Below are 11548 nucleotides of genomic sequence, written 5' to 3'. Positions count from 1 at the left end.
AAACTGACATACTTGAATGCTTATTTCGAGACTTGAAAAATGTGTTTAGTCCAGCGGATATCGCAGTGAATTTCCATGCCCAGAACATCAACAGTTTCCGATTTCTTAATATTTACACCACCCATATACATATATAGATGGAACAACAATATCTGCCATGCCATTATTAGAATCGGATCAAAATTTCATACAAATGGGTTTATTGTTAATAACACCCAGTATTACCACAAAATAGTAGATATGTTTGTAAAAATCATATCACGGTCCGTAATTGTGTAATATACCTAGCATTAAACGATAAACGCTCTAATTCAGTGCTTTTTTGAAAAAAAGTGCTAAGCAACAAATTGTGTCACAAGATTTTTCTTTTGTCCAGCTATTAACATGGTTGTCAGTTAAAGTGACACAAGTTACCTGTAATGAATTATGTACCTACTTATCCCAAATTGTGTTATCCCAATTTCCTAAAAATTTGTAACATATTGGCAACTCTGAATAAGTAGTTTCTAATTAGATAGAGTACTAAATTGTAATAAAAACAATATTAATAAAAATAAATTTAAATTAATTCTCCTAATATTTATTAAATATAACAAACATTTTCTTTTCACAATCTTCTTTTTTACATACCGGCAAATAACATAATCAAAGCACACGTATCAATAAATGTACACAACAAAAGAGAAACGAAGAAAAATTGTTGCACATACAAAATTTGCACAACATACACAAACGAACCAACAAAAAAAAAGTGGGAACTAAACTGTAGCTATTTCACTTACACTCCTAACAACAGCTGGTCAAACCAATAAACTTTCTCTCTCTAGCACACATGAAAATCAAAGCAAATTGCGCCAAAAAATCAAACAAAAAATCACAAGAAATTAGGATTAAAGAAAAAAAAGTTGAATATGAAACTGTTTAATTTTTCTCATAATTTTAATTAGATTTTTTTAATCATTGTAAAATTACTATATATATTAACAATTAAACATTTTAAACATTAAACTAATTGCTAATAAAAGCATTTAAAACTTTTCATTTAAAAATGTTTGAGAGTTCATTAAACTGACTTACCTCTTCTGTTGGATTTTGCATTAAGTTTTTTTTTGGTAATAGGTTTTTGCAGCCTTTTATTTTAAGCACTTTATATTTTAAATATAGTTTTTATTAGTTATATTACTATTTGTAATTAAATATTTCACTTTAAAATTAATTATACTTAAAGTTTTTACAAAAGTTGACAGCACAGCAGTCAGCCGCTTTTTTTTTCACTTTATTATTTTAGCACCTTTTTTCTTCTTTACCGAAATAAAATGTATCTTCTGTGTTTCTTTCGTTCCTCTGCTTCAGCAGTTTTCTTTTTCGACAAACGCAAAAAATAGCAAAAAAGTAGAGATAAACAATTGGATTTTTTTAAAACAGTGTTGTACTCGGAGCTCTGCACCGTCATATTTGAACGTTGGCGGCTGACTCTAAAAATATCGACGGCGTCTGAAAATCGACTGTAAGCCGGCTAAGTTTATATATATGTTTAATTTTTTAAATTTTCAACGATTTTTAAATAAAAACAAAATCCGAGAGATAAAATATAGGCTTTTGAAAGCAAAATTTATTGTATATAACAACAAAACCAAGCAAGTACTTAATCAAAAAGTACTGTTTGAAGAACGAAAAATACCAAAAAAGTTCTCATTTACTCCGGGCCCTACATGCCTAATTTCATCTTTCAAGGTTTATAAACAATGTTTTGAGTAAAAAATACCAAAAATAGGTACACTTTTTATTCCTTAAATTCCAAAACGTTCCAAAAAGTTTTCAATTCATATTTTTATTTTTTCGTTAATTTAGACCTGGTCCTAATAAGGAAACTTTTCTAATTAAAAGTCGACTTTTCGACTTTAAGTATTTTATAAATAGCCGACTTTTTGACAATTTTCGAATAGTTTTAGAGTTTTTGACTTTTTTCACTTTTTTAAAATCTTCGACTATTTTTGACTTTTTCAACTACTTCATAATAGGATTCTATAAATCGACTTTCGAATAAGCGAACAAACGACTTTTTGTCGAAAAGTCAAAAAGTCGAAGTCAACTATTTTGTTCCAAAAGAGTGTATAACTCGACTATCGTCTGCGAAAATGGTAGAAAAGTGGACTTTGTAACTAAAAGTCGAAAAGTCGAAAAAACTCGAAAATAGTAGAAAAATGTCAAAAATAGTCGAAAATTTAATAAAGTGTAAAAAGTTAAAAACTCTAAAATTATTCGAAAAAAAACTCGAAAGAAGTCGAAAAAAATGTTGAATGTTCACTGATTTAAAAGATACATGGGATACAAAAATGTACCAATACCGGTACCCGGAGCCGAATTTTTTAAAAGTACCAGATACCTGTCCACTTACTTTTTTAATGAACGACGATAAGTTTTAAACTCTTTTTGTATCTAGTTTATGAGATAATATTAAATTATAAAATTAAATAAAAGTACCTTATAAGGGTCATTAAGATTTCAGTTCTAATTAGTTTTAGTTCAGTTATCAGCTCTGTCAAACACTTTTTCATTTGAAGTGTTTGAAGATTTGCTGGGGAAAATCATGCGACATCTATATGTCAAATTTAGATAACTGAAGCACAGGGTGTATCATATACATTGACATTCATTTTTTTTAACAATCCAGCTGTTTTTTCTCATTTTCTATATTATCGTTGTTCTATTTTTCTACGAATGAAAGTGTAATAGAAGGTGAAAGAAAAAACTACAACGACGAAGAAAAAAAGCTGAGAAAATGTCAATGAAAAAGTAAATGTATAAAAATATCCAAATGGCGGCAGGGTTAAAAAATCATCAAGCGCCAAATTTTTATTCTTAATTCGTAAAATATAACTATTTATCTTATTAAAAACGTGTTATAACTAAAAGAAAACTTTAATATAAACTCTAAAGTGTCGATATATATAAAAATATTGTAAAAATAAATGATGGAAACTCCCGAAAATACACCGAAAAAATCTAGTGGGTCTGAAAATAGTAATGTTGGAACGCCCGCCCAACCCACAGTACGTGAAAAACATGTACCCACTACACCTCAAACTCCAAATCGAGTTGTTGGCTCACTGGTGCTATTAACGCAAAAATTTGTGGCCCTAATGATTAAAAATGGTGGTGAAATTGATCTCAGAGATGTAAGTTACTAGAAGATGAGGACAATAGAAAAGAAACAAAACCAACCACTGAAAACCTTGGTTATTTTTGTATTCTATATGAGTAAATAAATAATAATTATTCAACAACAACTAATGCAAGAACAACAAAACAAATGTAGCAAATCACCTGTACTTTCTTAAGCGCGCCAAACTCTTTCTTCTTGCTAGTAGTTAACAGCCTGTAAATTTATTTTGGTATTCTTTTTTATTTCTCTTTATAGGCTGCCGAAATTTTAGATGTACAAAAGCGTCGCATATATGATATTACAAATGTTTTGGAAGGCATTGGACTCATTGAAAAGACACGCTATAGTAGTGTGGTCAGATGGCGGTAAGTTTTGTAGTGCGGGCACTTGCGTCTTTTTATTAATACGTTTTGCATTTTCACAGAGGTGGTGTGGATTTCGAGGAAGATGAAAGTTATCGTTCTTTGAAAGATTACAATTGTCAGTTGGCAGCTCTGGAAGCTCAAATCGATTTACAATTGGACTACGCCAAACGTAATTTAAAATATGTTAAGGAAGACGAAACGAATCGTTCATTTGCCTATGTTACCCGCGATGATTTGCTTGCCGTTTTTGGTGAAGATTGTGTTTTCACAATACCCAAACACTATGAAGATGAGAAAATTATCAAACGAAAGGTGAGTGTTGAAAATCGAAATCTTATGGTGATTTTATTTTTTTCACATCAAAAGTGTTATATATCTTTATATACAATGATCGAACATCAAATTACTGGTTTCATATAAGATTTTAATGCGATCTAGCTAGGTCCGTCTGTTGGAAACACATAGGAACTAAATTGTAGAATGATGAAGGTTTCATATATGTTTTCCACTTATAGAGACTGGAATTAATTTTATAATAAGCAAATTATTCAAATATGTATGTGTAATTTTATATAATTTTTTTTTTTAATTTTAATGAAAAAATTTGTTGCGGTTTTTTGGTTATTCTATGTAGATAGAGCTATTAATAGCTCTTTTTTAGCAGTTGTTTTTTGGTTTAGGTCTGATATATTTATGTAATTTTCTATGATAAAATGATTAACTGAACAAAAATATAAGACATTGGGTATAATTATGGTGATACCAAGTTCGGATTGAGGTTTTTCTTACATACGTCGAGTTGTTAATATAAGGTCTATTACAATCCTGTCGTATGAAGTGATCGTTGTGAGATTTTTGTACTTTAAGCTACGAATAAATGATAATAATGAGAAAAGGATAATCGCAAATCGTCAATGCCTTAGATATCTATCTATCTATCTATCTATCTATCTATTTATCTATCTATCTATCTATCTATCTATCTATCTACTTATCAATGTATCTATCTACTTATCAATCTATCTATCAATCTATCAATCTATCTATCTATCTACCTATCTATTTATCTATCTATCTATCTATCTATCTATCTATCTATCTATCTATCTATCTATCTATCGATCTATCTATCTATCTATCTATCTATCTATCTATCTATCTATCTATCTATCTATCTACTTATCTATCTATCTTCTTATCTATCTACCTACCTACCTATCTATCTATCTATCTATCTATCTATCTATCTATCTATCTATCTATCTATCTATCTATCTATCTATCTATCTATCTATCTATCTATCTATCTATCTATCTATCTATCTATCTATCTATCTATCTATCTATCTATCTATCTATCTATCTATCTATCTATCTATCTATCTATCTATCTATATATCTATCTATCTATCTATCTATCTATCTATCTATCTATCTATCTATCTATCTATCTATCTATCTATCTATCTATCTATCTATCTATCTATCCATCTATCTATCTATCTATCTATCTATCTATCTATCTATCTATCTATCTATCTATCTATCTATCTATCTATCTATCTACTTATCTATCTATCTACTTATCTTTCTACCTACCTACCGACCTATCTATCTATCTATCTATCTATCTATCTATCTATCTATCTATCTTCTATCTATCTATCTATCTATCTATCTATCTATCTATCTAGGAATAACATTTCTATTTACCAAATCATTCAGAAAACCAATTGAATACTTTATAACAATTATTCATCAACTTTATCCCTCTAGAACTCCCTACATATCTCTCTCGATAATGGTAGTACGATCGATGTACGATTGGTCACCGATCAGGGACGTTGTTGTACAACAAAACCTGAATCTGAATCTATACGACACTATTCACGTCTCGAAACACCATCACCAACGCTTTCTTCGTCCTCAACACATTCAAATACAACGGGTACATTAACACAAACCACCACCAAAGCAAATCTAGTCAACGATGAACACACGTACTTTTGTAACCCGGAAGTCAAAGAAGAAATGGAAGCGTTGGAAAACAAGCTAACGGCACGTATAGTATTGCAAAAATGCACGGCGGGTCATTCGTTGAGAAGATTTTATCCCGATGATCCAAATATGGGTAAGAGTGTTTGATTGATTTTTGTGATTTAAATAATAAAAAGAAAAATAATTTTAACTATTTTAAATTTCTTACAGAAAATCCTCCCCTGTTGCCTTTAAATCCGCCACAAAATGATTATAACTTTGTTTTAAGTCCCACTGAGGGCATATGTGATCTTTATGATATACCTTCTTCCTTTCCCCTAGTTAAATGCGAACAAAATATTTAAGACAAACAATGGAGCTCTTAACAAAAATTCACCTTTTTAATTGACTTTTTCAAAATTCTTTTTCAATTACAATATAATAATGTTCTTTAAATCAAAAGGAAATGAAAAAAAGCAAAAAAAAAAAAAAAAATAACTAGTGCAAATATTTTATTTAATAAGTCTTAAAAAAGAAAAGAAAAAAATAACTAGATTAATACATAATCTTAACAAGCATGAAATTTGTAGTTATTGTACTGACTATATTTGCTTTAATTTTATGTATATTTAGAAAAAGATTATTTATTGGTCTGTTGTATAATTTTATTAGTTAATTTTTTTAATTTTTATTTAATTTTTTTTCCTTCTATGCAAATTGATCTTATTATAATTTTTTTTTTTGTTTGGCTAAACATTTAATTTTAAATTACATTTTGTAATTTTTCCAAAAAGACTTCACATTATTTACAAAATGTTTTTTTATTTCATTTGATTTCAAAATTAATTTTAACAATTGCTTTAACAAATTTATGTATAATTTTAATTAATAAGTTGTATTCAATTAATCAGATTTAAAATTATAATTAATGACGCTAAAATAAATAAAAAACAATCTTGACCATTAATTTTAATTTAAAATATGTCTCTTTTTTACTGTAGTTCAATCTTTCGCAGTGTATATAGATTTTTGTATAAAAAAAATTTACCGATCAGTCGGTAGCTAATTGTTCATTATTATATATTCTCTTCGATGATCTCTCGATCTATCTATAGAAAAATGCAAAATAGAAAATTTCACTTTATTATTCGATAAATCGCTTTCTTCTATTTCGTGATAAATTTCTTGATCAATGAAATTTTCTTAACTGATCGATAACAGATATTTTCTGATAGAAAATTACTTGATCGATCAATAGCAAAGATTAATCTAAAAGAAAGTGTATAGATCATGCGAAAAACAATAGTTTTTTATAGTAAATATATCTTAATCAATTGTCAGCAATGTTTTTCTATTATGAAAACTGATCAGTCTAATCATTCTCTAGATCAATGAACATCGACGATTTCTTTTGAAATCTTTGTATCGATCGACAATTAAAATATTGGTCGCTATTTTGCATTTCAATTCGAATCGAAATTTTCTCCGTTTGGCAACTTTGGCATTCTGCATTTTGATTCGACTCTCCGCCACATAACCCCTGGTTCACACTAGGAAACTTTTTTGGGGAAACTTTTGATTTTTGTGTGTGAGAGAATGAAATATCAACTATCTCTTACACCCACACACAAAATCAAAAGTTTCCCAGTGTGAACCAGGACTAAAGAACAACTTAGACCTGAATTACACTACGAAACTTTTTTTGGAAACTTTTGATTTTTGTGTGAGAGAGAAAGAATAACAACCATCTGTTTCTCTCACACACAAAATCAAAAGATTCTCAAAAGAATAGCACATACTTTTTGATAATTTCTCTATTACTGCGAATAACACTTCTCGATCGATAGCATTTCTTAAAGAAAATTTTTTAGATCTAGCGATAACAAAGACTGTAAGTTAGAAAGTCTATCTAATCGCAGATCAATTAGAACAGAAAGTGATCAAGAGATATTTGATCGATTAATATTAAATTTTTTTCTATATAAAACCAACATCGGCAGAGAGTAACATGTGTAAGCATACATGCGTGCAAGAAAGCTTTTCGCCGATCAGGGGTCTAAAACCTAACAGGACAATTACCATTTCCCTACTCTCATCCTTTTTTGTTTTTGGTTTTTCTATTTTGAATCCCACGAGTATGCACGTACAGACGGACGATCCACGCAGTGACAGTGTAGTTGGACTAGGCAACTACGTTACAACAGCGCTTTACCATAACGCTGAGGGGAGCTGTTAGCAACTATCCTCTTTATGCACTGGCTAGCCACCCAGGCCCTCGGCACTGCTACCACTCACCTTGACCTTAAAAGTGCCTATATAGAACGCTATGTCTAACTGTAAAGCCCTTACTATTCAAAGAGCTAAATCGAATAACATAGCGTATCATCTTTGTCCTGATAGAAGGAAGTAGGATTGACATACATATACCACACTCACTATTTTGACAAGATAAATAACATTTAGTTATACACTTATTTGAAACCAAAACTTTCTGTGGCTGGATACCGAAGCATTAGTCGCAGTAAGCTATAGTCACGATGTGTACTTAAGCCCTCGCATCTCGACAAGTTACCCTTGGCGAAGGAAAGCATACATGCGTGTAAAATTAAGAGTGCAAGAAAGCTTTTAACAAAGCTCTTCCCGAACCAGGAACCTAGAGCCTACATCGACATGTTTTTTTTATCGTTTTTTATACATGTGTAAGCACGCATGTGTGTGGAATTAAGAGTACAAGCTCTTTGCCGATCAGGGGTCTAAAATGTTAATGACTTTCTTCTGAGTCATGTTCTAGATCATACATCGGCAGAGAGCAAAATGTGTAAGCATACATGCTTACACATGTGAAATTACAAGAAAGCTCTTTGCCGATCAGGGTTCTAGAGGCTACATCGTCAGAGCAAAAAAGTTCTCATACTGGTTTTAATCGTTTTTTATGCATGTGTAAGCACACACGCATGTGAAATTAATTCAAGAAAGCTCTTTGTCGATCAGGATTCTAGGGCCTACATCGGCAAAGAGCAAAAAAAGTTCTCATACTGGTTTTTATACATGTGTAAGCACATATGCGTATGAAATTAAGAGTACAAGAAAGCTCTTAACAAAACTTTTTACCATTTAGGGTTCTAGAGACAAGATTAATCTTAATCGATTTTATCAAATTAGGAATTAAAAAAAACATAAATTTTCATATTGTTAATGTAAATTTAATATTACATTTTTTTGTTTTTTTAAAAATAGATTACAAAATATAACTAAAGTCTACTGAAAACAACAATACAGTTTTACATTTATTTTCAAAGAAAATTACTTCCTTTTAGCTTTTTTCCAATTTGTTTTACCACCACCACCACCGCCGGTTTTTAGACGTTTACGGGCACCAGTAAATTGTTCTGAATCATCAAAATCATCACCGCCCTTTTTAAAGCGACCCTTGGCGCCCTTAGATTCTTCAATATCTTTAAGTTCCAATTTGGCAGTACGTTGAGCCTCACTAACACGTTCTTGCAAGGCCATAACTTCATCTTCTTCGCACTTATACAAGGGCAATTGTTTGCCCAATAAATGTTCTATGCGTTGATACAATTCAACATCGTATTGAGTGACAAATGTGATAGCTTTACCCGAACGACCAGCACGTGCTGTACGACCAACACGATGTATATAATCTTTACTATGGGTGGGAATATCGAAATTCAACACAACATCCACATGGGGTATATCCAAACCTCTGGACGCCACATCGGTGGATATGAGAATAGAACGATTTTTCGCTTTGAACTTGTTGAGGGCAGCCAAACGTTTGTTTTGTGACATTTGACCATGCAAAGGAATGGCAGCCAAACCCAAAGCTCTTAACATTAAAGCTGTTTTTACGGTGTTATTACAAGTACTGCAGAAAATCATAAAACTATTGCCAGCCAATTCATTGAGTATGTGTACAAGGTAAACATCTTTATATTTGACCGGTATGAATATGTAATATTGCTGCAATTGTTCAACAGTCTGATATTTATTGGAAACTTCAACTTTGACAGGATCCTTTAACGAAGCTCTTTGCAATTTTTTGACTTTCTTTGTCATCGTGGCACTGAACAAGAAAGTTCTCCTCTCTTTAGGCAAAACTTTGAGAATTTTATCTAATTCTACTTCAAAGTCCATATTAAGTATACGATCTGCTTCATCCATGACCAGATATTTAATGGCCTTTAGATTAAAACCTTTAAGATTTTCCAAATGATCGACCAAACGACCAGGAGTAGCAATTATAATATGAGGTTTTTTACCCAGTTGTAAAGCTTGGGAAACCATGTCCATACCTCCCACTACCACACAACATTTGACACCAATGGAACTGCCTAAAGAGGATTGGAATAAAGACAAGTAAAACTAAATTAGAAAAGTGTAATAACAATGTACTGATAATAATTTAAATTTCGTAAGGTTAAGGCTCAGAGGTAGTGACGAAACTAATAATTTTTATTTTCATGTGTCTTTTATCAAACTAAAGTTTAACATCATGGCCTACTAGGGAATAAAATCATGCCCACTTAATAAAAGCTTTACTAAGGAAGGGGAAATCATTCTTAGCTATGCATCATAACGTTACAATGAATAATAACTTACCTAAAGCCTCAAATTGTTCTGATATTTGAAAAGCCAATTCACGAGTAGGCGTTAGAATTAAGGCAAAATATCTTTGTGGATTGTCCAACAAGGCCTGTAGAATGGGTAAAGCAAAGGCACCTGTCTTACCCGAACCGGTTTCAGCCAAGCCAATAACATCTTTGCCTTGTAAAGCCACTGGTATGGCCTCTTTCTGAATTTTGGAAGGCGCCTTCCATTTTAATTCTTCACAAGATTTGCACAAGGTATCATTAAGACCCTAAATGATGACGATGATCAAAAAAACTAATAATCAATTGTTTTTCAATTATTGCTCTCAAACACTTTTATAATAGTTTACTCACCAATTCCTTCCACGTCATGGGTTTATCATCTTTATCACCATCAGCGGCATCATTAGCTTCGGCTGAGTTACCATTTGTATCCTCTTCAGCCTCGTGTTCTTCATCATTGTCAGATTCTTCATCTTGTTCCTCTTCAGAGGCTTCTTCCTCTAAATCCTCCTCCTCTTCTTCTTCACCACTTACAATATTTTCTTCGTCTTCTGAAGTAGTGGACATTGTAATTTTTGTTTTTGATTTTTTAACAAATATTTTCTTTACCCTTTAATATCTATAATTTATTTTCACTTTTTTATAAAAACACGTGCAGAACTTGCTCGATATGTGGTTGAATTAAAAATGGACGAATGTCAGACATGTTTCGTTCGACATAACCTCTGTCTGTTTCAAGCATATGCTTGATAGATAAAGTGTATTGACATTTATATCAAGGTTGCCAGTTTGTTTTTTAATAGTGCGGTAGGCAACCGTTATTTTGTATATTTGTTTCTTTTTTAACCATTTCATAAATTTTAGTTATAAATTTAAATTCTAGCTTATAATTATATTTGAGGAAAGAACTAAATACATATACCTATTATTGTAATGGCTTTAGACTGTGGTCGCCTGATGCAGAAGCGATTATTAACAATGGTTGTTTTTATATGGAAAAAGTGCGTAGTAAACCATTGTTAACTTTAAAATTCATTTTTGCATAAGGCCCTGAGACTTTACCTCCCATATTTTACTGTTTTACTTTATCTAACGTGTTTTTCAGAAATAAAAAATAAAATAATAAGAAAGGCAAAATTCAAATTTTCCATTCGTATTTCCTTAAAACGATTCCAGTCATGGTATACTTGGAATCACCACCGCTGTGGTTGTCGAAAGCTATGCCAATTGTCATTAAGCTAAAAAATTATAAGTTTTTCTTCATTTTCTTAAGCGCCTTGGCGACACAGCAACGTGTCGCGACGATAAATGTTGCTTAAAGATTCATTTGTTTTAAGTAAAATTTTAATTAATGATCCCTTAATGCTAGCAATTAAATTCATTAGCATGTTATACAACTAACGTATAACTAATTATACTTAAAA

General features: G+C 31.1%; 3 protein-coding genes across 4 annotated transcripts in view; 1 reads left to right on the top strand and 2 right to left on the bottom strand.

Moving 5' to 3' along the window:
- Positions 1 to 1301, bottom strand: part of LOC111687874 (serine/threonine-protein kinase grp) — a 70216-nt gene extending 68915 nt beyond the window's left edge. The window contains exon 1 of the mRNA XM_046949024.1: positions 1078 to 1301. The gene's annotated coding sequence lies outside the window, so the exon portion shown is untranslated. The remainder of the gene's footprint in view (positions 1 to 1077) is intronic.
- Positions 1302 to 2780: 1479 nt separating this feature from the next.
- On the top strand, positions 2781 to 6234 carry LOC111675371 (transcription factor E2F2). The gene is made up of 5 exons (XM_023436124.2): positions 2781 to 3179; positions 3422 to 3531; positions 3591 to 3843; positions 5308 to 5662; positions 5740 to 6234. The coding sequence occupies exons 1-5, from the start codon at positions 2973 to 2975 to the stop codon at positions 5871 to 5873; spliced, it is 1059 nt and encodes a 352-aa protein (XP_023291892.2). The 5' UTR covers positions 2781 to 2972; the 3' UTR covers positions 5874 to 6234.
- Positions 6235 to 8695: 2461 nt separating this feature from the next.
- On the bottom strand, positions 8696 to 10822 carry LOC111675359 (probable ATP-dependent RNA helicase DDX47). 2 transcript variants are annotated; one of them, XM_046956552.1, is made up of 4 exons: positions 10734 to 10810; positions 10476 to 10675; positions 10132 to 10390; positions 8696 to 9863 (listed from the first exon to the last, which is right to left on the bottom strand). In XM_046956552.1, the coding sequence occupies exons 2-4, from the start codon at positions 10491 to 10493 to the stop codon at positions 8812 to 8814; spliced, it is 1329 nt and encodes a 442-aa protein (XP_046812508.1). In that variant the 5' UTR covers positions 10494 to 10675; positions 10734 to 10810; the 3' UTR covers positions 8696 to 8811. The 2 variants fall into 2 exon arrangements, with proteins under 2 accessions (XP_046812508.1, XP_023291880.2); XM_023436112.2 differs by having other exon boundaries at positions 10476 to 10822.
- Positions 10823 to 11548: the final 726 nt, after the last annotated feature.

This window comes from Lucilia cuprina, chromosome 2 (genome assembly GCF_022045245.1).
Source record: "Lucilia cuprina isolate Lc7/37 chromosome 2, ASM2204524v1, whole genome shotgun sequence".
NCBI lineage: Eukaryota > Metazoa > Arthropoda > Insecta > Diptera > Calliphoridae > Lucilia > Lucilia cuprina.
This window is presented reverse-complemented; position numbering and strand designations above follow the sequence as displayed.

What these genes read in the sequence shown, in the direction of transcription:
- LOC111675371 (XM_023436124.2), top strand. Translation starts at nt 2,973, where the DNA reads ATGATGGAAACTCCCGAAAATACACCGAAAAAATCTAGTGGGTCTGAA. An exon ending in AGAAAATTATCAAACGAAAG is followed by an intron (nt 3,844 to 5,307) that starts GTGAGTGTTGAA and finishes TTATCCCTCTAG; the next exon opens with AACTCCCTACATATCTCTCT. An exon ending in TCCCGATGATCCAAATATGG is followed by an intron (nt 5,663 to 5,739) that starts GTAAGAGTGTTT and finishes AATTTCTTACAG; the next exon opens with AAAATCCTCCCCTGTTGCCT.
- LOC111675359 (XM_023436112.2), bottom strand. Translation starts at nt 10,691, where the DNA reads ATGTCCACTACTTCAGAAGACGAAGAAAATATTGTAAGTGGTGAAGAA. An exon ending in CCATGACGTGGAAGGAATTG is followed by an intron (nt 10,391 to 10,475) that starts GTGAGTAAACTA and finishes GTCATCATTTAG; the next exon opens with GGTCTTAATGATACCTTGTG. An exon ending in AGAACAATTTGAGGCTTTAG is followed by an intron (nt 9,864 to 10,131) that starts GTAAGTTATTAT and finishes AATCCTCTTTAG; the next exon opens with GCAGTTCCATTGGTGTCAAA.